At 41.9% G+C, this 27,343-nt stretch overlaps 1 protein-coding gene across 1 annotated transcript in view; it reads left to right on the plus strand.

Moving 5' to 3' along the window:
- Positions 1-20,338, plus strand: part of SRBD1 (S1 RNA binding domain 1) — a 212,845-nt gene extending 192,507 nt beyond the window's left edge. Inside the window, exons 10-11 of the mRNA XM_015421999.1 lie at positions 14,948-15,132; positions 19,564-20,338. Of these exons, the coding sequence (XP_015277485.1) occupies positions 14,948-15,132; positions 19,564-19,853 (475 nt within the window). The 3' untranslated portion in view covers positions 19,854-20,338. The remainder of the gene's footprint in view (positions 1-14,947; positions 15,133-19,563) is intronic.
- Positions 20,339-27,343: the final 7,005 nt, after the last annotated feature.

Below are 27,343 nucleotides of genomic sequence, written 5' to 3' on the forward strand. Positions count from 1 at the left end.
AGGTGTAGAAAAGGCCTTTTACTGACAGAACCAACCTTGGTTGCCTACGAACAACCATTGAGGGAAAAGTTAGTCCCACAGAGGAGCCAAGCAGGCGAAGTGTTTTCCTCAGGAGAGAGATATTCTGACAGGGAACAGTGGCTGAAGTGGGAATGGGCGGGGAAGAGGAGCAGACCCATCACCCAGCCAATGGCATGTGAGTACTCTTGAGGCCATTGGCTGATGGAACGCACTATGGGCGGCCAGTGGATAGGGACGGCTTCTGAGTGACACATCATGGAGCCAACTGATTTAGGAGCATGTGGAATGTTCAGAAAGTGCCACCCCACTACTCAATTATATATAAGGAAAGATATATTTTTATTTGTTTTTTATTTACATCATCTATGTAATATACAATCTATGTATATATATATATATACACATATACATACATATACATATATCTATCTATCTATATATATACAAGGGGGGGACCCGCGATACTCGCGGGAGAGGGGGACCTCCACTTCCCATTGCAGGGGTAGAGGAGGCCAGGTCTACTCCCTCCTTCCCGTTGCAGGGGTAGACCTGGCCTCCGGAGGAGTCCAGGTCTACTCACTCCTTTCCATTGCAGGGGTAGACCTGGCCTCAGGAGGCCAGGTCTATTCACCCCTTCCCTGCCTCCGGAGGAGTCCAGGTCTACGACTGCAATGGGAAGGGGTGGGTAGATCTGGTATCCGGAGTCCAGGTCTACCCCTGCAATGGGAAGGAGGGAGTAGACCTGGCCTCCTTTGGAGGCCAGGTCTACCCACGCAATGGAAAGGGTTGGGGAGACCTGGCCTCCAGAGGAGTCCAGGTCACTGAGGCCTGGGAGGCTGCAGCCCCCCAGGCCTCGTGCCCCCCCGCGCCGCTCGCTGTTTTTCGGCCGGCCGCCCGGCGGCGGCGGAGGCGGCTTCCCCCGTCCCCCCGGCTCTTCCCCCCCACCCCGCCTTCGTAGCGAGGCCTCGGGAGGCTTCAGCCACCCGGGCCTCACTGTCCCCCCGCCGCCCTGCTCCCCGGCCGCCTGGCCACCGCTGGCGGCGGCGGCTCCCCCCTGCCTCCGTAGCAAGGCCTCGGGAGGCTTCAGCCACCTGGGCCTCGCTAACCCCCCACCGCCGCCGCCCTGCTCCGCGGCCGCCCGCCGCTTGCCTTCCAAGCGGCGGCGGCGTTCACAGAGCGATCCGTGCGTATGCGCACGGAACGCTCTTGCACTTTCGGGGGGATTAAACATCCCCCCGAAAGTTTTTTCAAGTTTTAGGATTTTTGTGCACCCCTGGGGACTGCCCCAAGAGTGCACAGACCTCCCCCTGCCCCCCAAGTGCCCCCGAAGTGCGGATATAGCGATCCGCACGGAGGGGGCAACTTGGCTATTAGATATAGTGATATAGATATATATATATAGATATAGATATATAGATAGATATAGATATACACACACACACACAAATCTTTCTTGGGTTTCAGAAATGATTTCTACATGAGCACTTGCAACCCAATATATTTTCATGCAAATTTAGGGCTGTATTTTAACATTTTAAAGATCTTTGAAATTTGATTTATTTATTTATTCCATTTATACCCCGCCCTCCCAGCTGAGTTGTGTTAGGAGATCATCCTCTGACAGTACATAGATTGTGGACACACTGAGTAGTTTGAGTGAATTGCACTTGAAGAATTGCACTGGGGAGAAAAAACAGGAAGTTACCATGAGGTAATGGAGCCAGATCTCCAGCTTGGGGATCTTGCTAGATCCCCTGCCTGTTTCATTCTAGCATTGCATTGATCTACTGGGTGGACCAGTTTCAATAATTAGATGTAAATGTGTGCAAAATAAAATCCCAAAGAAAATGCTTATTAAGGCAGGATATTCAGCAGATTATGTTTATTATGCAGCCAAATTGCAACATCTGGTTTACAGATTATGTTTCATGTAGATTGAAATCTTAGTAGTTTTGTGTCATGGTTTGTAAAAAATATTTAGCACTGTGCATATGGGAATCTCCTTTTGTAAATAACACGGCTCCAAGTGCCATTAATGCCAGTTAATCTTGTTTAAGAGTGTTTCCATCACTTCCTGTGATAGTGTTCCCTGCACTATCCTAAAGATATATGTCTGTGTCATGCTCTGTGTTTGCAATAATGCTTACTGCTGTAATGTTTCATTTCATGAAATCCCTTATGCAAAAATTGAAATGGAAGGGCATGCTATGCTGATACAGAAGGATTTTAAATGGTATTTTAAATTTAGTTGTCTTATGACTACAGAATAGTGGGAAATTGTTAATACAGGTGTAATTTCTGTAATCTTTACTAAACAATCCAAACATGCATAAAGCATCATGCAGAATCAATCAGTGTCTCACAGATTTGGTTGTGGTGCTCAATCTGGTGGCTAATTCACATCACTTAATTTTGGAATCACTGGGTCAGAAAAGTGCCATACTAGAACTTGCACTAAGATTTGTAAGTCGCTTCCAAATGGTCAATTTGGGTATTCTGACAGTTGCATAAAGCTTAACTTGATGAGTTTTCAAAAGATAGCTTGGATCCACCAGAGCATTTCTATGTATGGAAGTAGGGATGGGCACAAATCGGCTGATGAATTTTGTCCCGTTTGAGGTTTGCAAACTGAAGTTTATGAACTGAAGAACCAGGACAAACTACCATGAATTTTGGCACAATTCATGGTGGCTCATGACAGTTCATAAAGAGTAGAGCGAGAAACAGCTGAGTGGCTGGGAACTCCCCGCTGCTCAGCTGTTTGGTTTAAGTGGCCAAGAGTCATTTAAACCACTGCTATGTTTTGCTCCCTGCAAAAAGCCATGAGGAGCAGAAAGCAGGGTTTAAATGGCTCCCAGCGGTGAAGTGTCTTCCCAGGGTTTCCATGGAAAACTGCAAGGAGCAGAAAGGAGGATTTAAATGGAAGGGGTGAAGTGTCTTCCCAGGGGCACTTAACCCCCAGCTTTCAGCTGGCCGCGGCTCGGGATTTTGCAGTCCCTTTAAACTTTAAAGGTACTGCACAAGACAGCCCGAAATAGCTGAGCGGCTCAACTGTTTTTTGGGCTTTCTGTAAACCCTGTTTAAAGGGACTATAAGCCACAAACTGGTTCAGTTTGTAAATGAGCCTTCTGGTTCGGGGCTCAGTTCATGGTTCAGCCACAAATCACAAACTGAATTGCATTTTCCGAGTTCATGTCCATCCCTATATGAAAGGGTTTCCACTGTCGAAGTGCAATTTTATTGTCTGACCATTACCACCCAAAATGCCCCTTGAAAGGACGGCATTTGGGGTGCAGTGGGAGGTGAGGAAGTCATGCTGCATAGGTAGAAGTCCTTCTGTTCGTAGGGAAGCTCAAGCCACATGATTTATGTGCAGATTCTGGATTGTTTGGTTTTGTGGATAATTGTTTCTATTGTTTTGTTTTATTGGATTGTCTCTAATTTTATAACTACAGTGTGATAACATATCATTTGTATTTTGTACTACAATTAATTTAGTCTGTGTTACTAGAATGCTGATGCCTAGAACAGAGCAAAAGTCTGTTGTACTTGGACTAACTTGTATTACACTTTTTAAAAGACATTCAAAAATATGTATTGAACCACTTTTTTATTCTGTTCATAAGTTGGTATATCTACTGTATTTGCAGTAGTAACTGTGTTCAAATGTATTTGCTGCAAGAACAATTTGCTGTATCAGCCATGGACTTTTTTGGAAGATCTATAACCTACAGAAATTTCACTGGACATGAAAATTTTAAAATATTCAACAAAATGGATGGCTTAAATTGAATTTGTTTTATTATTTAAACGGAATATCATTAATAATGGGTCAGAATAATGGCATTTCTGAAAACCTGTGAGCATCCGGAATTTAATGAATATTGATATTCCCAGATGAATTCTGCATGTCTAGAACCTTGGAAATACACTGAATGATGAGGTCACATAAATATGAATGTCAGTAGTCACTAGACATTCAGGCTTTTCATCAGGGATTGCAAGTATTCACACATGAATACCAATATTCACCAAGTTTTGGACATTCACAAAAGGGTGTTTATCTCAACTATTTATTTAAAGGATATATCTGTTTAATTTTTGCATTTTATAGTTATAAGTTGGTTTGCTATTTTATATATTCTCATTTTTTTAACTTATTAATGTGAGCATAGAGAATGACTAATAAGATGCTACAAGCAATTTGTTATTAGTAAGTGTTTACTTGGTTATTATATGCACTACTACACATGCATAAAAGAGGAATGCATGTTTATTTAGGCCCTATAATTTGCTCTCCAAATCTAGCATACTGAAAATTGTTAACATTCACATGTCATATATATTATCACAATTCATTTTTAATGCAAGAACAACAACAACAAAGAAGAAAATAATGAAGGCAGAGAAGGAAGAAAGTTTCTTGTAACATGGTGTGTCTTTCTTCCTTTCCTCTAGCATATAGTATCCTTATATTCTGGCTCCATTTTTCCAAGACCTTGCAGTAACTCTGAAGATTTTTTTTTAATCTAAATGCAAAAGCATTTCACTTTGTTCTTAGCAATGACATTTAAAAATAGAGATGGTCAATATGCATTACTGCTGAGATGGAGCTTTGTGTTTAGTATTGATTTCTGTTCCAAGTGCCCTCCAAGCACGTTTATTTGGGTGAAAATGATCTATGAAATATGTAACCAGATTAAACAGCCTCCCTTTTTTAAAAAATACATCTGCAATCACTAAGAATACTGTTGACATGGAAATGAGTGTTTTCCTTAAACCTGAATGAGGCTCTAAAAGGGAGCAAGAGAGCTGTAGTTGCTACTTTGAAGATGGCTTAATGTGATTTATTTGATTAATTCTGCGGGTTGGTTTGATGTTTCTGAAACTTTTTGCAGGAATCCTGATGGGTTTTGCAAACAACGATTTGAGAATAATGTATGCAAAGATGTATGTGTCACCTCCAGAAAAAAAGGATATCTAGTCTTTTATAAAGTTAACAAGAGCCTTTCTGAATCAAGACCAAATTGTTGATTTGATTTTGATTTCAGTAGGATTATAGCCTCCTTCTATCATCAAGAGTGTGGGAGCTGCTTCCACATGTCCCTTGTGTTTATGTACCAGAATCACATAGGAATGCCCAGTCCCATCAGCCATTCTTACCCCATCATTGCTCACCTTCCAACCCATGAGATTTCCCTCACATTTCCAGTATACCACTTCAGTGGGATCTGCCATGGAGAAGCAGCTGCCATGCCAAAGAGGAAGGGATCCTAATCTTTGCATAAAAAGGTAAAGGTAAAGGTTCCCTTGCTCGAAAGCCAGTCGAATCCGACTCTAGGGTTGCGGTGCTCATCTCCGTTTCAAAGCCGAAGAGCCAGCGCTGTCCGAAGACGTTTCCGTGGTCATGTGGCCGGCATGACTAAACACCAAGGCGCACGGAACGCTGTTACCTTCCCACCGAAGTGGTACCTATTTATCTACTTGCAATTTCTTGCTTTCGAACTGCTAGGTTGGCAGGAGCTGGAACTAGAGACAGGAGCTCACCCTGTCTTGCGGCACCCGGGTCTTGAACCGCTGAACTACTGACCTTCCACAGCCTGCAGTTCAGCGTCTTAACCACTTGAGCCACCGCAACTCTTTGCATATATACACACTTATCCCTAAGTAGGAATATACATTCTAGGACCACAAACTATAGTTTTCAAAACATGGTTTGGGCCTTCCTAAGAAGATATGAGTAATTACTCAGGGGGTGCAAACTGTATTCCTGACCCCTTCCAGCTCCTTGCTGGAGGGGGACTAATTCAAGTGCCTTTTTTTGGATTAATGTTACCCAGTACAGCTCATGGCTTACTGAATTCCTAAAGGAAGTAGGAGAATTTACAGAACAAAAATATGACAAATCAAAGAAAAACAGTGTATTTACGTTTCATTGGTAGTTAAGTGTGTATGTTCTTATATAATTCATTGAAACTTAAAATGCTTAACTTTGGCTGGATTGTTCCTATTATTATTTTTCAAGAACCTAATAAAAGCGTAGGTATTGTAAAACACAACGTGAAACAAGGATTATTTGAATGCTTACAGGCCAGTGTTTAAAAACCCTGTAATGGGTTGGATTTTAAAAAAACAATTGGGTGGAACCTCAGGGAGAGCATGGGGATATGGTATGGATGTCCACAGTGGGAAGTGGAAATTGACAGAAATTGCTTCTCCTCCCATGCAAATGCAAATGCCCTTCTACTTATGGTATGAAGAGTTTATATTGAACCCAGTATAAAGAACAGCAGCTTTCATTATTTTTGAGATCTCATCAGATCTTGGAAGCTAAGCAGGGTCAGCCCTGGCTAGTATTTGGATGGGAGACCACCAAGGAAGTCCAGGGTCATGACTCATGACACAGAGGCAGGCAATGGCAATCGAACTCTGAACGTGTCTTGCCTTGAAAACCCTGCAGGATCACCATAAGTCGGCTGTGACTTGACAGCACTTTCCACCACCACCACCACCTGTACAGTAATATACCAAGTCAAATCTTGCCTCTCAGAACAAGCAACTAACTTGCCTTTGCCAATCAGATTGGTCCAACCAAACTGAAGTTTGGGTTGATGAAGCCTCCAGTTTAAGTGATTAAATGTGCATATTGGTTCAAATGCTTCTCTGGTTTAAAGTGCCTTGAGTATATACATAAAAACTCCTTAAAGCAAGCTCAGTTTTGTTTTGAGATTTTGTACCATTTCCTGTTGTCCCATTGAGCATTTTATGCAGTGTTTGTTGTATAGATTTATATTTTCAATATGGTTGTAATCATGATCAGTGTGTTTTTGTTAATTTGAAAAGATTATGGTGCATGTATAAAATATTAAGGCTGAAATATGGCACTTCACAGATACTCAAAGGGCATTTCTATCCCTGGTTTTTAAAAAGTTCCTAGTTCAAGAACGTAAGGAAATGTGTTTATAAACTTCCTCCAGAAAGGCTATGTTATTTAGACTGTTTGGGTCAGAAGGGTGTCTGCTTGTAGGATACTGTCATACTACATCTGTCTTGTCAATCAAACTGTAGACAGCCTGTCACTACCATTCTAGTGCAAAATAGTCCATCACTTAACAGCAAGATCCAGCCATTCACTCTTGGGGATTTAGTATGCATTTTCAGTATCCTTATACCAATTCTTAAAATAACAAGAAACAAGGGGAAACAATGCACTTATTTGCATCATTAGTAGCTTTGCAAACAGCCTCCTCAAAAACAAAAAGTCTTCTGTCACAATTCTCCTAGACTTGTTCAGCTATTGGAGCATCTGTAGTGTGGCAGCAATCAATTGTCTTTATTGAGTACTGATGAGATGGATTTTATCAGGAAGCCTGAAACTGACTTATTTTGTGGAAGAATGTTTCTTCCTTCTGAAAACCTTTATAGGCCACTTTTCAGCAATTGCAGTATCGATGTTCTGATTAGCAGCAGAAGGTCTTGGTAGACTGAAAAATTCTCCTGCTAGATTTTGAATTTGTCAAGATGCTGACAGGTTTGTCCTCTGTGGGTTGCAGAAGGCTGGCAGGAGATAAGAGGATTCAGACTTTTTTGTTTTTATTCAGGCTGTGCAAACCCAGCAAGTACTTTGAAAACAATGCAGGGAAGTTGAACAGTCTGAAAACCATTTATTGCTTTCACTTGTGGAGAAAAGTTGATTTAAATTGCCAACAATAATCACAGTTCTTTATACTATTTATTTTTTATACATTTTTAAAATTTTTAATACATTTCTTCAAGTAAAAACTTGAATACAGAACTTTACAGTTTCATCTCCAATTCTGTAAGTAAATAATATGGATAACTGTTGATCGTGAATATACTAATTGGATAAATTTAAGTGTTTTTTTTCTTTTTCCATTTTGTACAAATGATTGATTTGTTATTATCCGCCTGAATCTAGTGCTGGTCACATGGTTTTATCTTGCTATGGCTTTTTTGCTAATGCAATAAAGATTATTATTATAAGTAAATAATATGAATGTTAAGTTCCATTAACCATACTAGTCAAAAACATTCCATTTACCAAATTTATCTAACATTTTACCATATAGCATATACTATTTTATAATATAGAGCATCTCCATTAAATAATTGCAGGTTTCTATAGCTAACCTTCATTCTGGAATTGTACACACTGTCTTTGAGAAAAACTAATTTCCATCTGCACACATATAAATTTGGTTGTATTGTTCTGTCCCCCGACTGTGGATCTTCAAATATTATCGCTATCTTTAGTTCTATATAGCTATAGTAATTAGTAGTATGGAGGAGTTATAGTAATTCACTTTTTTCTGTACTATTTTAATAACTTTTTAAAGTGTGAGGATGTTCTGCAGTTTGTTTTAATACTGCACTCTTTCAGTTTCTTCTCAATTGTTGCCCTATAATTTTTGCTAATTTGTTTTATTCTTGCAGCTAATTTTAGCAGTATGTATTTTAAAGATGATGTTGGTTTCAGTTTTTTTTGTTTCTTAGTTGGTTTGTTCTTTTTGTGAACTACCTCAGTAACTGTCTTGAAAGTGCAGCCTAGAGTCATGATAATTTCATAAATAGTATAGATTCATACAGATGAAACGTTGCAAATTAGGTACTTTGTATGCTTGACTTATTTTAGTGTCATCTTATAAATATTTGGTTAGATAAATGCTGATCTAAATGCCAAAGATTTTTTGTCCAATGTGTCCCTTCCTATATTCACCAAATGTTTTCACTGTGTGGAGGAACTAAGGACATCCTTATGTCAAGTCAAAGATTTGATGAGTGTTCCACCCTCCCTTCTCGTGGCTTAGTCCCGCCTCCCCGAGGGTCCTGCTCGAAGGGGAGGGCTGCGGCTGGCAGTCCAGGGGGCGTGATGAGCACGTGTCGGCTTTCCCCCGAGGGTGTAGCACATGGCTGGGGGTTGGGGGCTGGGAAAATGGAGTCCCTGGGTGTTTTGACTCTTTTATGGGTGCAAAGGGGACTTGTATTTGTGACTGGGGAATGCTTTGAACGGGCTGGCTTTTTTGCTGTGAATGTGTGAAAACGGTACATTGCTTGTGCTAACACTGTATGAGGGAATTGTCTTAGATTTGTGCCCCCTGCTTAGTGCAGACTGCCCCTCCAGGGTCTCTTGGACGGCTCCTGAGAGCCTCCACCCCAGAGATATGTCCCCCCTCCTCACAGAGAGTCAAACATTAGTGCAGTTTTAGTGCAGACATGCCCCAGAGCCAGACATTAGTGCAGTTTTAGTGCAGACTCCCCTCCAGACAGAGCCAGGGGACATCCACCCCATCCCCTCTGTAAGCCCCACAGAGCAAAAGTTTGCAGCAAAGGAAAAGGGGGGGGGACTGCACTTTTAAAAAAAATGAGAGCTGATTTCACGATGCTACGCCTGGAGCACCGATACTTTCCAGTCTAATGTTATTCTTTTAAGTGATTCTACTCCAATTTTTTAAATATATAATGATCCTACCTGTTAAGATAGCAAGAGTAATGAAACAGTTCAACAAATAAAATACATGGAATGATTGCTACTGCCGTTTCTACTGCAGAGGGCCGGTGGTTGATTAATTCCATCTTTTATTGGGTGCCTACGTCTCGGGAGGCGAGCTGGGAAAAGTTGTGTGTATAAATTATACTTTAAGGTATTTGCTTTAAAGGGGCAGTGCCTTAAGTGGGTAAATATATTTATGAAAAGTATTGGTGTTCCAGGCGTAGCATCGTGAAATCAGCTCTCATTTATTAATTACATTGGAAGAAACAAATATAACTTGACCAGCGAGAGCCCGGCTTATATCAGTGCACACACTCACACCCAACACGCCCCCCCTTCCCATGATAGGTTCTATGTACAGGGCCCCAGTAATGATAGGTTCTGTTCAGGATCGTAGCGCTCCCATCACTTCTTGCTAGGATCCGCGGGGCTGTTGTTCTAGACCCGAAGGTCCGTGAGTCCTGTAGACTGCATGGCCTGGTGCACACGGTCGTGGCCATCTTAATACATAACAAATAGTCTAACCTACAGGTGACCACTGTGTTAATCACTATGGCCTGGTGTAGTTTTCTGGACCTGGAAGTTACAGAACAGGAACAACGGAGCCGTGTCTTGGGAAAAGTAGTTCAGAAAAGGCATGAAAGTCATGCCAAATAGCTCTGAGCATTTGAGTTTCCTACACAAAAAACTCAGAAGGAAGGTTATGGTACAACCTGGACCTTGTTGGCATACGCGGGCTATATAGAAGATTTAAGTAGCTATAGCACATGTGTGGTGGGATCACGACATAACTTTCTTCTCCACTGTGCTTAAAAACAACAAACATTGGTACAAGTAATTCATTAGGTCCTAATCTTTTAAAAGTTAGTTTTTGGTTGTGGCTATCTGCACTAGCGTTCCCCAAACTTCCATTGCATTTTCAAGAACTTCAGGGTTTTACTGTTGAGAAAGCAGTTAGAAGTGAAAGGATTATTTTGTTAATTATCTTCGAATCTTATGTCTGCTTAGGTTTGGACGGTGTTGGGCTTCTTTGGGATTCCCAGAATTTGCTTGCGCTGGATGACTTCTTGAAGTACCATCTCTGACTGAAGCCGCATGTTATAGAATAGTCATCCCTCTAAAATCAGTGTTGAATTTTTCTGCACATACAAAGGGACTTTAAATTTGTTATTTTTATACAACAGCTTTTTGATTTTATTTTTTATTCAAAACCATTCATTTTTACTGAACACGCCCTTTACATTTCATGCACACATTGCATGAAAAAGTGTCCAACAGCACCTTAAAAAAAACTAGCACAGCTGCTCATCTTGTACATCCTCCTTGCAAGCACTTTGGGCCCTTCCACGGCATTTTAAAGACAAAAAAGTGTTGATCTCCCATGTCCTACCTTGCAGGGGTTGGCATTGAGAGAAAAAAACAGGCTGGGCGACCCAAAAACAACCCCCACCCTTCTGAAGAGCGTGCCTTGTATTCCTCCCAAACTTTAATACACCCTCCCAACCCTTTGCCTCATTCTGCAAACATTTTTTAAATTTCACAATATTGAGAAATAGTGGTCAGGGATCCTTGTTTAATTCAGTTTGACTCCAAAATACTGAATTTCAGCCGGTCCTACCCGTAAAGCACAATCTTGACAAAGCATAGAGCTTCCACAGCCAGTGGCCGTCTATCTGAAAACCTTTCCAGCCATGAAACTATTGGGTGCAGTAAATAAGAAGCCTGGAGACCGACTGGCAGTGAAAGTGCAGAAAGTTTATAGTGCGGTAATGGTGAATATTTACACAGAGAATATACAGACTGTTACACAGCATAACATACCTCAGTTGGGGAGAGCTATATCCCCCACCCAACTTATCAAGCTTACCCCTTATATACAAGTCCCAGCCAATCACTAACAGGGCAGACTAATTAACTACTCTTAACTAGGACAAAGAGTAGCACCTGGTAGTTTAACACCTGGCTGTAACCACTTAGCATGACAGCTAAGACTTACATACTAGATCATACTGATCTATATACAGTAACAGCTTCCTACCTCACTTCATCCTAGACATATATGTCAATAGAAACATTTTAACGCACAGAGCGGCTGGCTTATGTTGCTTCTTCATGGGTGGTGCCCCACCCTTCCTTCTTATCAGACCCCTCCAGAGACAGCCCAACCCTGCCATGGTCTCGCTAGGGTTAAAAATCCCAAGGTTTGAGAAACATGTTAAAACTTATGAATTGAACAGCAAGTTTAAGTTGGGGGCCTTCCATGGCATTTTAAAGACAACACATTTTAAAGACAACCCTCCACCCCTTATTTTCTTAAGATTTCCCTGTCCCTAAAAAATGTGTGTGGGGGGGGGAGGGTGAGTCTTGTGGAGTGTGAGGGTCCTGGCATGGACCTGCCTGCTTTGAGGGGGAAACCCGCAGCTAGCAGGCGCAAAGGGAAAGGAACAGACACCCCACTCCTTCTGATTTATTTCCTTAAGATTCCCTCATCTCAAAAACGTATGTGTGCTGCTTTTTGGGGACTGTTTGTATATCTACTGCCTGCTTTGTGGGAAATGTGGCTGGCCCACACCTTGGCAAAGGAAAGGGTTTTTTCCCCATATCTTCCAGGCCACGCCGTGTTGTTTCTCCAGGCAAAGCATATGTCTCTCTGTCTGACAGCCTGCCTATCAGGGTGTGAAATTTCTTCGTGTTGAAAAAGCAAGAGCTGTCATTGGTTGTCTTTGAACTGTCAGTCTGCCTATCAGCCTGTGATATTTTCAATGTCTGGGAAAGCAAGGGCTGTCATTGGCTGAATGAGTTTGTGGCCCCGCCTCTCTCCTCCCAGCTTGCACTGCGGGTGCTTTCTCTCACTCTCTGCCTGCTAGGAACACGCACAGTTAGAAATGGCTTTTTAACAGCATTTTTTTTGCCCTGAAGGATTTTCTCAGCTTTTGTACTCTATTTTCCTTCTAAAAAGGTTGGATGGTGGGGTGGAAGTGGGGAGACTGTGGCATTCTGCTCTCCACAGTAAGTAAATTCTGTTGCTGTGCTGTCTGTCTTTAAAAAGGCTGTTTGCAAACTGCTTTCTTTAAAACTCTTGCTTTTAAAGGGGGGGATCTGTGTGCGTGGGTTGAGGGGTGTGTGTGATTAAGCTTTTCATCTATTTCTAGAACTGCTGGGGGGGAGGGGGATCTCCCTTGCCTCTAAGATAGACTGCTTGCTTGGAGCTAACTTTTAAACACTTGCCTATAAGGCTTGTCTATAAAATTTCCTAAAGATTTTTCCTCTGTGGGGGTGGGGAAACGTTTGCAGAAAGAGGGAGGACTCTGTTAAAGTTTTGGGCTCTCTGTTTCAAGTTTTGTGCGCTCTCTCTCTCTCTCTCTCTCTGCTTGGCTCCTTATCAGCCCCTGGCAGAACAGCACAAAAAAATGCAGACAGCATTTTTAAAAAGCGCAGTTTCCCCCCCCCTTTTCCTTTGCCGCAAACCAGCTGCTTTTGCTCTGTGGGGCTTACGGAGGGGGTGGGGTGGAGGTCCCTTGGCTCTGTCTGGAGGGGAGTCTGCACTAAAACTGCACTAATGTCTGGCTCTGGGGCATGTCTGCACTAAAACTGCACTAATGTTTGACTCTCTGTGAGGAGGGGGGACATATCTCTGGGGTGGGGGCTCTCAGGAGCCGTCCAAGAGACCCTGGAGGGGCAGTCTGCACTAAGCAGGGGGCACAAATCTAAGACAATTCCCTCATACAGTGTTAGCACAAGCATTGTACCGTTTTCACACATTCACAGCAAAAAAGCCAGCCCGTTCAAAGCATTCCCCAGTCACAAACACAAGTCCCCTTTGCACCCATAAAAGAGTCAAAACACCCAGGGACTCCATTTTCCCAGCCCCCAACCCCCAGCCATGCGCTATACCCTTGGGGGAAAGCCGACACGTGCTCGCCACGCTCCCTGGACTGCCAGCCGCAGCCCTCCCCTTCGAGCAGGGCCCTCAGGGAGGTGGGACTAAGCCACGAGAAGGGAGGGGGGAGCACTCATCAAATCTTTGACTTGACATAAGGGTGTCCTTAGTTTCTCCTGCTGTGGATACACAGGGAAATTTAGAGAATTTGTATTCATCCGATAAGCATGTTTCCAGAAACCTCTCTGCCAGAAAAAAAGTTTTATTTTGAACTGTAGTATAATGTCCTTGGTTTTACCAAGCACATTCAGAATATCTGGTTCAGTATATATAAAAGTATGTGGTGTACTTTCATTCACTGCTAGGAGGTTTCTCAAGGAGATGCTTTGTGCGTGGAAGAATCTTTACATTCCTTATGAACATAAATGAAACCTACCATTTTAACCCATATAATAATGTAGCTGTACCCATGATTTTAAAAACATTCATCATTTCAAATGTTACCTTCAAATAATTTCTTCAAAACTAAAGTATTACTCATGGCATACCTAGGTTTTTTTTTACATTGCACTACCCATGCAATTCCACTCAGCTCTTTATTTTGGAATAACATATTTCCTCTCGGTTCTTAATTGTGGAATGACATATTTCTGAGACAGACATTTTTTTTAAAATGTAGAATTTCTAAATGCTGTTACACGCAGGATTGCTGCTTTCAGAAAGCAAATTCGGGAGTTTGTTTCATGGTCAGCTTCAGAAAATGATAGGGTTAGCCAAAATCTAGGTCCAGATTCACAAAGAGGCATACTTGCGAAGAGCCAGCACTGCCTTTTTTGCTTTCGCTTGATGTGGAGCCTGATGAGGTCAGAGAATAATGCACTACCTCCAACACCTTTAGTGACTTGAGGGATTCTGGGTTATTTCGTCAGCTCAAATACTCCAGTTCTTTTTTGCTCCTGTAGATAGTTACAAAGCCATATTGCTGATACTGGCCCTGATTCTGCTTTATTCTGATGTAGTTGTTTCTTTGGATTCATAACGTGCTACATGACTGAGCTAGAGTACCTGTAATGCTATGGTCTGGTGCCTTCTCTTGCACAGTCATGTTCTCAGGGTCTCTTTGTGTGGCAGAGGTGTTATCAGGTGCACACTCCTCTCTCTCTCCTGGGAAACAGGCTTAAAGCCTAAAAGCAATTTGAAGACCACCCAGCTGTATATGGGGACCTTCCTTATTAAGTTGTGAAAATTAAAAGCAGTTGGACATGGTGCTAGTCACAGAACTCCCTCATTAACTACTTGGCCATAAAAACTGGCATGCTGTAATCATTCAGGTCAAGTTAATTTCCCTCTAAAGTAACAGCTGGCACCAAAGATGGCTTCAAATAAAATGTGCTTCTAACTAAAAGATAAGACCATACAACCTGTGTGCAGAATACATGTTCATCCACGTACTTCAAGTATGGAAAATTATGAACTGCTTTCCAAATAAGTTATGTCTGATTTATAGGCTTCTCTCCCTTTATTTTACATTTAAGGTTTTTAGATCTCATTGGAGGAAATGCCAACGAGATAGGAAAGTCAGAAATGCAGCAAAAAGTGAATGTGGTCATTGAAAGAGAAGGGATAGAAGGACTAGCAAAGAGTTGGAATACAGCAGGGCACACACTGCAAATAATCATTGATGGACTGACTCAACCTGAAGGGTATGACATCCGGAAAGGTAGGTAGTTTGAGACGGTTGGTTTTATAATCTTCTATTCACAGTTTTGTTTGTCTTGTTTAATTACTACCATGTCATGTATGGAGCTGCGGTGGCTCAAGTAGTTAAGACGCTGAACTGCAGGCTGTGGAAGGTCAGTAGTTCAGCAGTTCGAGACCCAAGTTGCCGCATGATGGAGTGAGCTCCCATCTCTAGTTCCAGCTCCTGCCAACCTAGCAGTTTGAAAGCAAGAAATTGCAAGTAGATAAATAGGTACCACTTTGGTGGGAAGGTAACAACGTTCCATGCACCTTGGTGTTTAGTCATGCCGGCCACATGACCACGGAAACGTCTTTGGACAGTGCTGGCTCTTCGGCTTTGAAACGGAGATGAGCACCACAACCCTAGAGTCGGATTCGACTGGCTTTCGAGCAAGGGGACCTTTACCTTTACATGTTAGAATGGATGGCTAGGTCAACTCCCCTAAAGTTATGTGGGTGAAGAAAGTATTGTATTACTCAGTAGACAGGGTAACATGTGTTAGTTTTATAATTAAGTTTGAACCCTGACCCCTTTAAAACCAAACTGGAGTGGTCTCTACAGCTCTGCACAAATTGGAGCACCTTGGTAAGTTTCTATACTGGTTTACAATGTGATCCTCCCTTTTACTTGTACTTGTTTCAACCAGTCCAATTTGAAGATGGAGTGTAAATTGTCCCCCCCACACACACACACATGCACACATTTGAATATGTTGAAAATCCAAGGCTGAACTGAAAAGCAAATAATCAAGATTTTTGGTAAAGAAATAGAATGTTTGTTTTTTGTGGAAATCTAAGTTGCATGTTTATCACATACTTTCCAAAAAAGAGATGCAAAGATACATACAGCCCCTGTAAACTAGGGTTAACAAATTCTGTAGCACAGCCCCAGTAAAACTAGGGTTAACGAATTCTGTAGCACAAAAATAACAAACAAGCTCAAAATTAAATAACATAATGTCTCAAAGTACCCACCTAAATCCTCATAATAGGATTCTTGTTATAACTATATGTATTCAGGCACTACCAGACCTCGATAATATTCTCCAGCAATAATTACTATTCCACTAGATGCACAGTTATGTAAAACCCACCCAGTTTGATTGGTTGGTTTTAAAAAACCGACAGCTATTGAGCTAGCAGAATGTAAAAGAGTAAATTATTTGGGAGCTGCAGTGGCAGCAAGAAAGATTTATAAAAGTAATGGAAAATATAGTACATGATCTCTCACACAAAATTTTAATTATGCAATAGGTGGCACAGAAACTAAGTGTTTTTTTCCAGTGCAAATGTTTAACAGCTGATCATATAAAGGGAGCAGATCAGGGGCGCAAAGCCACTTGGACATGCCAGGAATAACAAAAAAGAGCCATTTGTAGAACATTTAAGCAGTTCTTGAGTCACTTTCTAAGCTCATCTCCGTTACAGCTATTAAAACCTATTTATTTCGTGGTTTTTTTACTGGAAAGTGCCTGCACTGCACAGTGTAATATTGCAGGAAACTTTACTGCCTGGGAGTTGACTAATTAGGTGCATTCCTTCACTGGAAACTTTGATGTCATGCAGTCTGCTACTACTGCTATTACTTGAATAGACAGGGTCATTTAAAAAAAAAACCCTTTAGAAATGTTCCTCCTGATTTCAGGGGACACCACATATTTAAAGAAATGGTAGATTTAAAAAATAACCTAAATGAATGCCTTCTGCTTTGAATTTGAACATATCTCTGCTAGTGTATCAGGACCTGGGTGGTGCATTGCTTAAAAATAACAAACAGTTGGTGAAACTGAATGGAGAGTTTCAAAAGCAACCCCATATTGAATTGTACAGATAAATCACATGATACAAGAAAAATCTCCTTTTTCACAGAAAACTATCACATCAAAAAATTTTAAGTTAGAACCTATTCCATCATATATCAGATCCTGAACCTGGCTCCCAGATGGTTAGAAAAACCCAGAGACTTGAGACAGGTTCAGGTAGGAGGTATTCTTCTGCTAACCTTGGGGATCCTTCAGGTTTGCAGGAAAATGTGACACCCCCCCCCAAAAAAAAGGAAGAACGTTGTCCGCATAAATACAGACAACATGAAGGAGCATCTCCTTCAGGGTGGCTGTGGGACAGGCAGAGGATCGGGAGCTCTTGCCACCTAAGCTGGTCAGAGAGGACAGGAGATCCAGAGCTGTTGCCAAATATTCTAGACTGGCAGGAGGAGGAGAGAGCTAGAGCCACCACCACATGTGCCAGGCAGGTAACTGAGCCATGACGACTCTGATTTGCATCCATTTTGAGAGACTAGTCATCGTTTTAGGAGGCCTTTTTGTTTTGGAGAAATATGGACTTGGCAATCTTGGTGGCAGCCCAATCAGCTCTGGCTCTGAGGTTGAGTATATGAATAGGTGTGTGTTCATTTGTTTGTAACATCGCCAGAGTACTTTAGGTGAATTGCCTGTTTATGTAGACCACAAGTACTGGTATATAACTATGATTATACAGCTGTACTATGGAACACCTGTAAATAGGGCATTGCACATGCTTCTTGAACAAATGAAGACTGTATTTTCTCAGTTGCCTCAATGACCAACAGGCAGCCTTGTTTTACTGGTCCCACCAGTTTTGTTACAGTGTTTTCCATGTAGCATAATGCCATTTGAAAAGCAAATCAAGAGGTTAGCAAAATAACAGTCTGCTATTACAGAGGTTTTCAAACTTTCTGCCTTTCCACTTTGACTTATCTGCCAATGAAGCCCACATATATCCTGCATATGGCATGTTGCAGAGGATTCTTATACATATTTTAGCACATTCGCTCAGTTCACATAGGATATTGAACTCACTGCCAAATACTCTGAACTGCTGGTGTGCGCCAGAACAATTGTCATCAACCTTTTCCAGACCCACCTTTACCTCCATCCTACAACATAACTTTTTTTAACCAAAGTGTCTTTCTTTCTTCTCCATATTTTCACCCATTCCCATTTCCTCCACCATTATCTTTCTCCTTCTTTCTCTTTATATTGCATAAAAATTTATAAATACAGCACACAGAGGGAAAAGAGAAAATGCATGCTAATACAAAAACAATTTGTATATCTTTCTTCTCATAAAATCCTAAACCCCAAAAGTGGTAGTGATGCCACTGATGCAGCTGTTGTACATATTAGATTCCATGTCAAAAATGAAGTCAAATGAGGAGGATTATTATTTCAATTAACAGAAAAACAGTTGGATCAAATAGTCCATCCAAAATTGACTACTTTCTTCTCAGCATATTCAGGAAATATGCTTCAATTAACAGGAAAACAATTAGACCAAATAGTTAATCAAAAATTGACAACTTCTTTTTCTTCTTCATCTTCTCCTTGAACAAATTCTGAACATATTCAGGAAATACATGATATTTTATACATGGACTGACATCATCAAGAAAACAATATTCAAACAGCATACTTGGTTACAAAAGACAGTGGTAATTTGAGTAATAATCCTCTGATTGGCCAGATATAAAGAAACATATACCTACGTCAAACTAAGTGTTTACTTAACCTAACCTAAATGATAATGGGCAAGGATTCTTCATATCCCTGGGCCGCTTGGGTAGGGCGGGATATAAATCCCAAGTAAATAAATAAATAAAATAAATAAATATCAGACTAAAATCTTATCTGACCCAGACATTGAAAGGTTTGCCCTAAGAACTACAGAATCATGAATTTTGTACCTATTATGTTGTCTGCTAACAATATCAGACCTACAAGAGGAAAGCCTTCTATATAACAGGCCTTTCTAACATCCTAATAAAATATTACTTAAAGAATAAATCTATAAAAACCAGAGAAATATGAATATGAACAATCAAGAAGAAAAAAACCTATATATATAAATCTTTATATTCCCATTCATACTACTCAGCCCACCCTCAGTTGGAGCTAATACCACTTGTGGGTTGAAGACTAGTTCTGTAGAATGCACCTAGCATAGTCTGCAGCTGTACATTGCAGGAAATGATGGCTGTCTTTTGGCCTTTTTTTTTTTTTGAACAGTTGAAGACCACTGCCTTATTGTATCCTATGTTCTTAATCGCAAGGTGAACAAACACTAGAGATTAAAGTATATTTTTGATGTATGGTAAAAACAAGTTATTGCTATTTTTTAATTTTATTTTTTTGTTATTCATAATGCAACGGTTCTCTTTATAATGGGTTGGAGCTTGAATAACAAGACTTTGTGTGTGTGTGGGGGGTGATTTTAGCCTATTACCCCAGAGCAGACCTGTGACTCCCCCATTTGGGGGGCTTCTTTGGGTCTGTAGGGAGGGAGGAGGGGAAATCTTGAAAGAACTAAGCCAATGTCTCCATTATTTTCAAAGCACGAGATTAAGTTTTTATTCAGTCTTCTCTTTTCATAACAGACTTTGAGAAACCTGATTTCAAGAGGAGCATTGTTTGTCTCGAGGACTTGAGCATTGGAACTGTTTTGACAGGAAGAGTTGAGAACGCTACTCTCTTTGGAGTTTTCGTTGATATTGGAGTTGGTAGGGCAGGACTGATTCCAATTCGGAGCATAACAGAAGACAAGCTTTCAAAAGTAAAGAAGAGAAGGAGCCTCAGTTTGGGCCCAGGTGAAAAAGTGGAAGTCACAGTGCGTGAAATTGACATCCCACGATCCAGAATAACATTGGACCTTATACGTGTTTTATGAGCTGTTTGTTAGTACCTTTCATTTTACAAGTTCTCCGTGAGCAGAATGCTGCTAAAATGTTAAACCCAGATCTGGCAGCCCCTGAACCTGCAGAAGTGTGCTGTCCACCAACAAGCTCACAGTCAAAATTATGTGGCTGCGCCAATTGGCTGAACAATTGTAGAATGGGTGAGGGTTATTCACATGGTCACTGATCTGTGCAGTTCAAGCTGCTATGATTGCACAAGTCTGTAGAATTAGAGGCACTAGTCCATAAATCAGTGTGGCTTAGAGGCAAACCCACTATTGCTCCATGAGGACCACCAAGACTCGAAATTTGATCTTAGTCTCTGTGGTGGAGAGAAATCAGTAAATCTCATACATTTAAAATCTGCACATCATGCTTTTATGTTCATCAGGTAGTTCTGAAAGAACAGGTGAGGAATTTCTATGGATCTCTGTTCCATGTATACCCAGATAACGTTGTAAAAATGTTTCCTTGCTAATTTTTAAAAAAGTTGTTTAAGGAGTTGTAATGTGTTTATCTGAGAAGATTTAGTAACATACCATTCTGTGTATTACTTTCCCCCCTATGTTTTGAGCTGTATAACAGTATGCATTTTTTCCCATTTATATCAATTAATGAGACAGATGTTTTCATTAAAGGGCAAAATGTTGGCCATTGGTTTGTTAAAAAACAACATTTTATTAAAAAACCAGACAAACTGTTTCTGTGTGTCATGACTCAGGTGGGGGGTCACCTGATGCTGCCACCACTCTGGATTTAGGTTCTCTTGAGAAGGCCCAGAGTACCCTCCCAAGTCTTCAGACCTCCCTTTTGGCCGAATAATAGGCGTGAGGACCAGGCAGCGTGAAATAAGAAAAAGGTTTATTTTATAGGAGGTCAAACAACAAGGTGCAGAATAATAACAGTAAGTGGGTGAAAAGAAAAGAAATCAGATGCCCTAACGCGTCTAAATATACTGTCGCTAGCTCACTATCTCAAGTGGCCTTACACTACACACCCTTTCCCCAGGATGAGGGTTTTCCCCCTGCAGCAGCCTTTCTTCTGGCTCTGCCCTCTGGAAGAAAGAACAGCTCTTCCTGCTGCTCCAGAACTTTTATTCCCAGCCCTCCTCTTTTCCTATTGGTCCATTTTGGCTCCAAAACCTCCCAGGGGCTTCTGGGAGTTGTAGGCCCAGCCTCACCTACTGCTAGCCAGGCTCTCTGGGCCTAGTAGGCCTCTGGTAGCACAGCCCAGATCATGACACTGTGTCTGAATGTTCTTTCTCCAGGGTACTGACTCTGGTTGCAATACTCTGATACAACCAAGGGTTTGTTGCTAGAGGGCAACAAGAAAGGGGTTACAGTTGCCAGTCTCCAAAGCTGCAGGCTGACAGAGGCCAGTGTTGCAACCACCACTTTGTCCACGGCTCTCTGTGCTTTTGGCAGGCAACTGGGAGGTCAGGGACATTCCTCCAAGGTGCCAGATTGGGCTGAGTTGCCTCTGCTTGTGGATTGCTGTCAGAAAAAGCTATGCTTTAGAATTTGAGGGAATGGAATATCAAGTGAAGGAAATTTTGATTCAAGCAGAGAAGGTGGGCATGATCAGAGTAAATCCAGGGAGCATAGCACACTGCCGCATGGGATATACCGACCACTTTAGCACCAGAGTGATGCTAGTTAGAATTTTGGAAACCGTAGTTTGGAGGGGAGGAGGAGATTGGATGCCACAAAGAGTTGAAATCTGCATGAAAATTCAGCATGTAAAATACTTTCCAGGAAGCTGTTGCTGGCGTCCAGCATTGAAGTTTCAATTCATATTTTTATTTATTTCAGCATTAGCAGCAAAAATCCCCCCACTCCACTTGCCAAGTATGATGGATCTCATCCAAAATTAGACTTGGAATGCTTGATTTTTCTATGATAGAGTAAGTGCGGAGCCTGAACCCCATGAAGAGCTAAGGCTTAATCAGGGTATGGATTTGGTCATGAACTGGATGTAAAGTCATGGTTTGAATAAGATTTACAAGCCGTGGTGTGCATTAAACATGGTTAGGCTTTACATTGACACATACAATTTATTGTTAAGGCTTCAACCTCTCTTTCACTTGTAAGTGATCAGCAGGTCTTTCTGGTGTCTCCTTATGCATACTGGAAAGGGCTTAGCTTAGCAAGCTAAATGGTGGCTTCCTAGGGCTGCCAAATGCAGCCGGGGGGCGGGGAATCCCCCGCTTCGGAGCCCCGATTTCTGGCGCGCCGGAATCGGGGCCCCGGGGGAACCCCCACCCCTGCGTGCGCGTCACCCGGAAGTGACGTCGCACGCTGGGGGCGGAGCCACGCCGTTTGAGGGGAAAACAAAGAGTTTTCCCCTCAAATGGCGTGGCCCCGCCCAGTGTGTGACGTCACTTCTGGTGACGTCCTGGCGGCGCGCGCGCGCATCCCCGAGCAACTCCCGGACCGGCCAGACGATCCCCCACTGGTAGGAAATTTTAATTTGGCAACCCTATGGCTTCCCTTTTGGGGGGAGGGATTTATCCAGGGATAAGACAATAAACCCTAGTTAATTCTACAGATGAGTTAAACTTCTCTGTGGCATGCACTTCTATAGACAACAGTGTTCTGTAGTGGTTAGAATACAGGACAAGAACTCTACTCAGCCTTTAAGCTTACTGGGTAACCTTGGCCTTCTGTCCCTTTCAGCCTAACCTCTCACAGGGTTGTGAGGGTAAAATGGAGGAGGGGAGACCAATGTACACTACCCTACACTCCTTGGAGGAAGGGTGGGATACAAATATGTATATAGAATCAGCATTATCAGGTGAGATGTCAAAGCAATACTTTATTCATTATTGCTAATCCATTCAAACGCCATGCCCCCCATCTAGAACTGAAACATGTAATAAATTGAGTCTGTACGAGAGTCTGTTTTAAACAACTTTGTGGTGGAAATGAACTTTTAAATGAATTGGTATGATTGCCAATATTATCTCTTCCACAGAAAGAGCAGAATATATTCTCATTCCTTCTATGTACTTTTTTAGTTTTTTAGTTTCTGGTTGCAGCCATGATTAACGGGATGGTGTGAAAAATGTGCTGCCAGGACTGAGAATTAATAAAAGAACTGGTTTTGCTAGCCATTCACCCATTCTCAGCATATGGAAAACTGCACCTGAAAACACATAATTTGCTTTGCAAGAAGACAGGTGAGCCCCTTGTAATTTATACTAGGCAATAAAGCATTTATATAAATACTACAAAGAAATTGTGTTTGGAGCACTACCCAGGTGATTAACATCTCATCTAAGAATCCCTAATCTGATCTGTTCATTCCAAAGCAGATGCAAAACTAACACCTTTCTCTGCCAAAGCTAAAATTTCTGTTCATACTTTGATAGACAGATTTAACCTCCTACCTTCTGCCCAGCTGTAGAAGAGTACAAGAAACTTGTGGGAGCAGCTATCCCATTCCCCCCACCCCTGCTTCTTCCCTTCTCCCCCTACTTCCCTCTCCCTCTTTCTCCTTCCTGCCACTGCTTTTATTTCCCTCTCTCTCTCCCTTCCATGCCTGTCACTTCCTTCTGCCCTCACCCCATCACACTGTCTTCTGTCACTCTCCCAGCCTGCCACCTACTTCCTCCCCCACACAGCAGCAGTGGCGGCAGCCACTCTCCAGAAATCACAATGGATTGCCCAAATACAGAGATCAATTCCGCTTAGGATTGCCAGCTCCATGTTGGGAAATTCCTGGAGATTTGGGAGTGGAGCCTTGGGAGGATGAAGTTTGAGCTTGGAAGTGACTTCAGTAGGGTATAGTACCATAAACTCCTTCCCCCTGCCACCTTTTTAACTCAAATCTCCTGCTATTCAGCCATTCATACTGCAGGAGGAATCCTCCCCAATCCCAGCTCCAGTCTGCTTTTGCTTCCTGCCCTCTTCATCTGTCTCTGTCTCTCTGGCTATCAGCCAGTCTATCTCTCACTGTTGATGCCAGGGGCCTGGAGCAGATCCCTGTGGTTGCCATTTCAAAAGGTGTGTGTGGGGGGGATTAAACCTTCCCTGAGTGTGTATGTTTTTTACTTTTTGGATTTTTCTGCAGACCCACGGAATCCCCTGAGTTTGTGGAAAAACCTGTTGGGGGAGAGTGTACCCTCTGTGGAAATAAGTATCCGCATGCAGGGGGACTGTTGAGAATTAGATATATAGACCGTAAAAGAAAAACAGGTTGGTGAGAATTTCTAACATGATTGTTCAGAGAAACATACAATCCTTTGAACAAATCAGACTCAATTTTTTGTCTGTGATGCCATTTGAACTTGTGGTAAACTTGGAAAAGCAGTTGCCCTGTGATCTGTCAATGATATTTTAGCATCTATATTGATAAAACACAGGTTCATTGGAGCTCCTGAAATAAATGTATTTAAAGTAAACATTTTGGCTGTTACAAAAAACCTTATCTTTGCATAGTTAAACCCTCCCTTAGTGTGTATGTTTTTAACTTTTTGGACTTTTCTGCAGACCCACAGTGTCCCCTGAGTCTGTGGAAAAACCTGTTGGCGGAGAGTGTGCCCTCTGTTTACAAGACTCAGTATGATCTCCACAATAAAAGTTTTTGTTTCCTTTCCTTGTAAAAGAAATATAGTGATAATATTAAAAGTATATCCCACCATTCCAATTTCTATTCTAGATGGTCTCCAGTCCTTATCCATTTTAAATATTCCAATATAAAAGGCTAATATAATATATATACAATATAAGAGGATAAATTATAGTGCCCCGAATGACATATATGACAGATAATTGTCTATTCGAAAAACTAATAGAACACCACCTGTTAGCAAAGTCCCTATTCAAAACTGCGTGGTTTTGAAAGCCCTTCCTCATGCCATTATGGAACAAACATCTTCTGGAAGATTATTCCATAGAAGCTTGGCTCCTTTTGGATGCCGTACAAAAAGCTTTCCAATGTGTCTGATTAAAGAAACTGGTTTAAAATAATGAGGTATTCAGAAAACTAACATTGTTTAATGTATCATCTGTGAAATTTCAGGTCACATAGCTGAATCAGTTATATAGCCCTGAATTTACTATTCTGCTTATTGAGCATGTGATAGCAGTGTGTTTCATAATCCTTTCTGTATTTTTTCTTGGCTGTTGAACTTGTAGTCCAAAGATTTTGTTCACTATAGGCTGAATCCATTGAATGACAGATCCCCTTCAAGCAATCAAGTTTTCTGGCATTTCCACTGTGCAGCAACTGTGAAAGTCAGTGAACAGTGGGAGAATTGTGACTGGATTTGTTAAGGCGCAAAGTGGACCACTGAACTGACTCATATAACAGGGACTGTATTCGCATGATATCAGCCATGTAAGCAACATGATATATAAGGACCCAAGCAAATATTTAGTGTATTTTCTTTTTCTTCAGTGATTTCTATGTGCAGTTTCCTCTGACAACAGCATTCCCCCTCCAAGCACATTGGGAGTTGGTAGCAAATCAGTTTCAGAAAAATCTGGCACAGCCTATAGCCATAGGAATGTATTGCTGCTTACTATACCAGGGTATTGCCCTCTTGTTCCCAGCTTCAAACAGATAAGAAAATAGTAATGGAGGTTCAGTCCCTTCATAACTGTAAGGCATGCCAATAGTTAAAATTCTGGCTGTGATGTAAAAGCCTTTCTCCAGAACCAGATCATGAGAGGGAGGGCAGGAAGGGTTGCATCAGTGGTTGTTGTGGCATGTCCAGGGAAATGCTGATTGCCACTTTGGGGTCAGGAAGCAATTTTTCTCCAGGCCAGTTTGGCTGGAGATCCTGGAGGTTTTTTGTCATCTTCTGGGTGTGGAACAGCAGTCACTGGGGAGGGGGGCGAGGTATTTGTGAATTTCCTGCATTGTGCAGGGGGTTGAACTAGATGACCCTGGAGGTACCTTCCAACGCTGTGATTCTATATGACTTCCTCAGGAACATGTCATCATGTGATGTCATGGTTTAAGTGGAAGAATGTCACCTTGAGGAGTAAGAAAATCAGGAAACACAGCCAGTGGAGCTGCAAAATCGCTACCAGCCACTTCTGATGGTGGAAGATCAGAATAGCACACTCCAAGATCAAAAGGATGTCACTGACACACACACACACAGAGGCAGAAAAGGAACCAAGCTATCCCACGGAGGAAGCGGCGAGTAGTGGTGGTTGGTGACTCCCTACTGAGAGGGATGGAAAAAGTTGTGTGCAGACCGGATAAGGAATCTCGAGAGGTTAGTTGTCTTCCTGGAGCGTGTATCTGAGATGTGACTGAGAGAATTCCAAGACTGGTCAAAACTTCTGATCGCTACCTGCTCCTGCTGATCCATGTGGGAACAAACGATACGGTCTGAAGAATCCTTGAATAGATCTTCAAGGACTACGAGGAAGGTGAAAGGTCTGGGGGCACAGGTGGTGTTCTCCATTTTACCTGTTGAGGGCCATGGAGCTGGAAAGGAGAACAGGATACTGGAGGTGAATGGCTGGTTATGTAGATGGTGCTGTCGAGAGGGATTTGGCTTCCTGGACCATGGTATGTACCTCTGACATGAAGGACTATTGGCGATGGATGGGGTGCACCTTACAAAGAATGGGAGGAATGTCTTTGCTGGAAGACTTGCTAACCTGATCAGGAGGGCTTTAAACTGATGCCATTGGGGGTGGGAAGAAAAAGCCTGATGTTGTGTGGCATCCCCAACACTAAGTTCAAGAAAGGGAGTGACCAGAGAATAAATGAATGGGAGAGTGGTGAGTTCAGTAATTTTCAGGTAAATTCGAAGGGACCTATAGTAGGAAAGGATGTCTGTAATCTGAGATGTTTTTATACTAATGCACAGAGTATGGGAAATAAACAGGAGGAACTTGAACTTCAAATATTGGAAAGTAAGTATGATCTGATAGGTATTACGGAGACTTGGTGGGATGAGTCTCATATATGGAGCACAGCGATTGAAGGATATACCTTGTTCAAATGGAACAGAATAAACAAAAGGAGGCGGGGTGGCACTATATGTCAAGAATGAATACACTTTCACTGAAATTCAGGATTTTGAGAGTTACCCTGTTGAAAGTGTGTGGGTAAGGATAGAGCGAGGGGGAAAAGAAGGCAATATTGTTGTGGGGGTATACTACAGACCTCAGAACCAACCGGAGGAACTGGATGATGAATTTGTACAACAGCTTGCTAAACTTTCACAGAGACAGGATGTAGTGGTTATGGGAAATTTCAACTATCCTGATATTTGCTGGAAATCTAACTCTGCTAGACATGGGGCATCCCGCAGATTCTTGAATAGTCTTGCAGACAACTTCATCTCTCAGAAGGTGGAGGTGGGAACCAGAGGATCTGCTATCCTAGATTTAATCCTGAATAACAGGGAAGAACTGGTTGATGAAGTGAATGTTGTGGGATCCTTGGGGAATAGTGACCATGTCAGCTTGGAATTTGACATAGAGAAGGATGTGAAACCAGGACATAGTAGGACTTG

This window comes from Gekko japonicus, unplaced genomic scaffold (assembly GCF_001447785.1).
Source record: "Gekko japonicus isolate JY-2015 unplaced genomic scaffold, Gekko_japonicus_V1.1 scaffold128, whole genome shotgun sequence".
NCBI lineage: Eukaryota > Metazoa > Chordata > Lepidosauria > Squamata > Gekkonidae > Gekko > Gekko japonicus.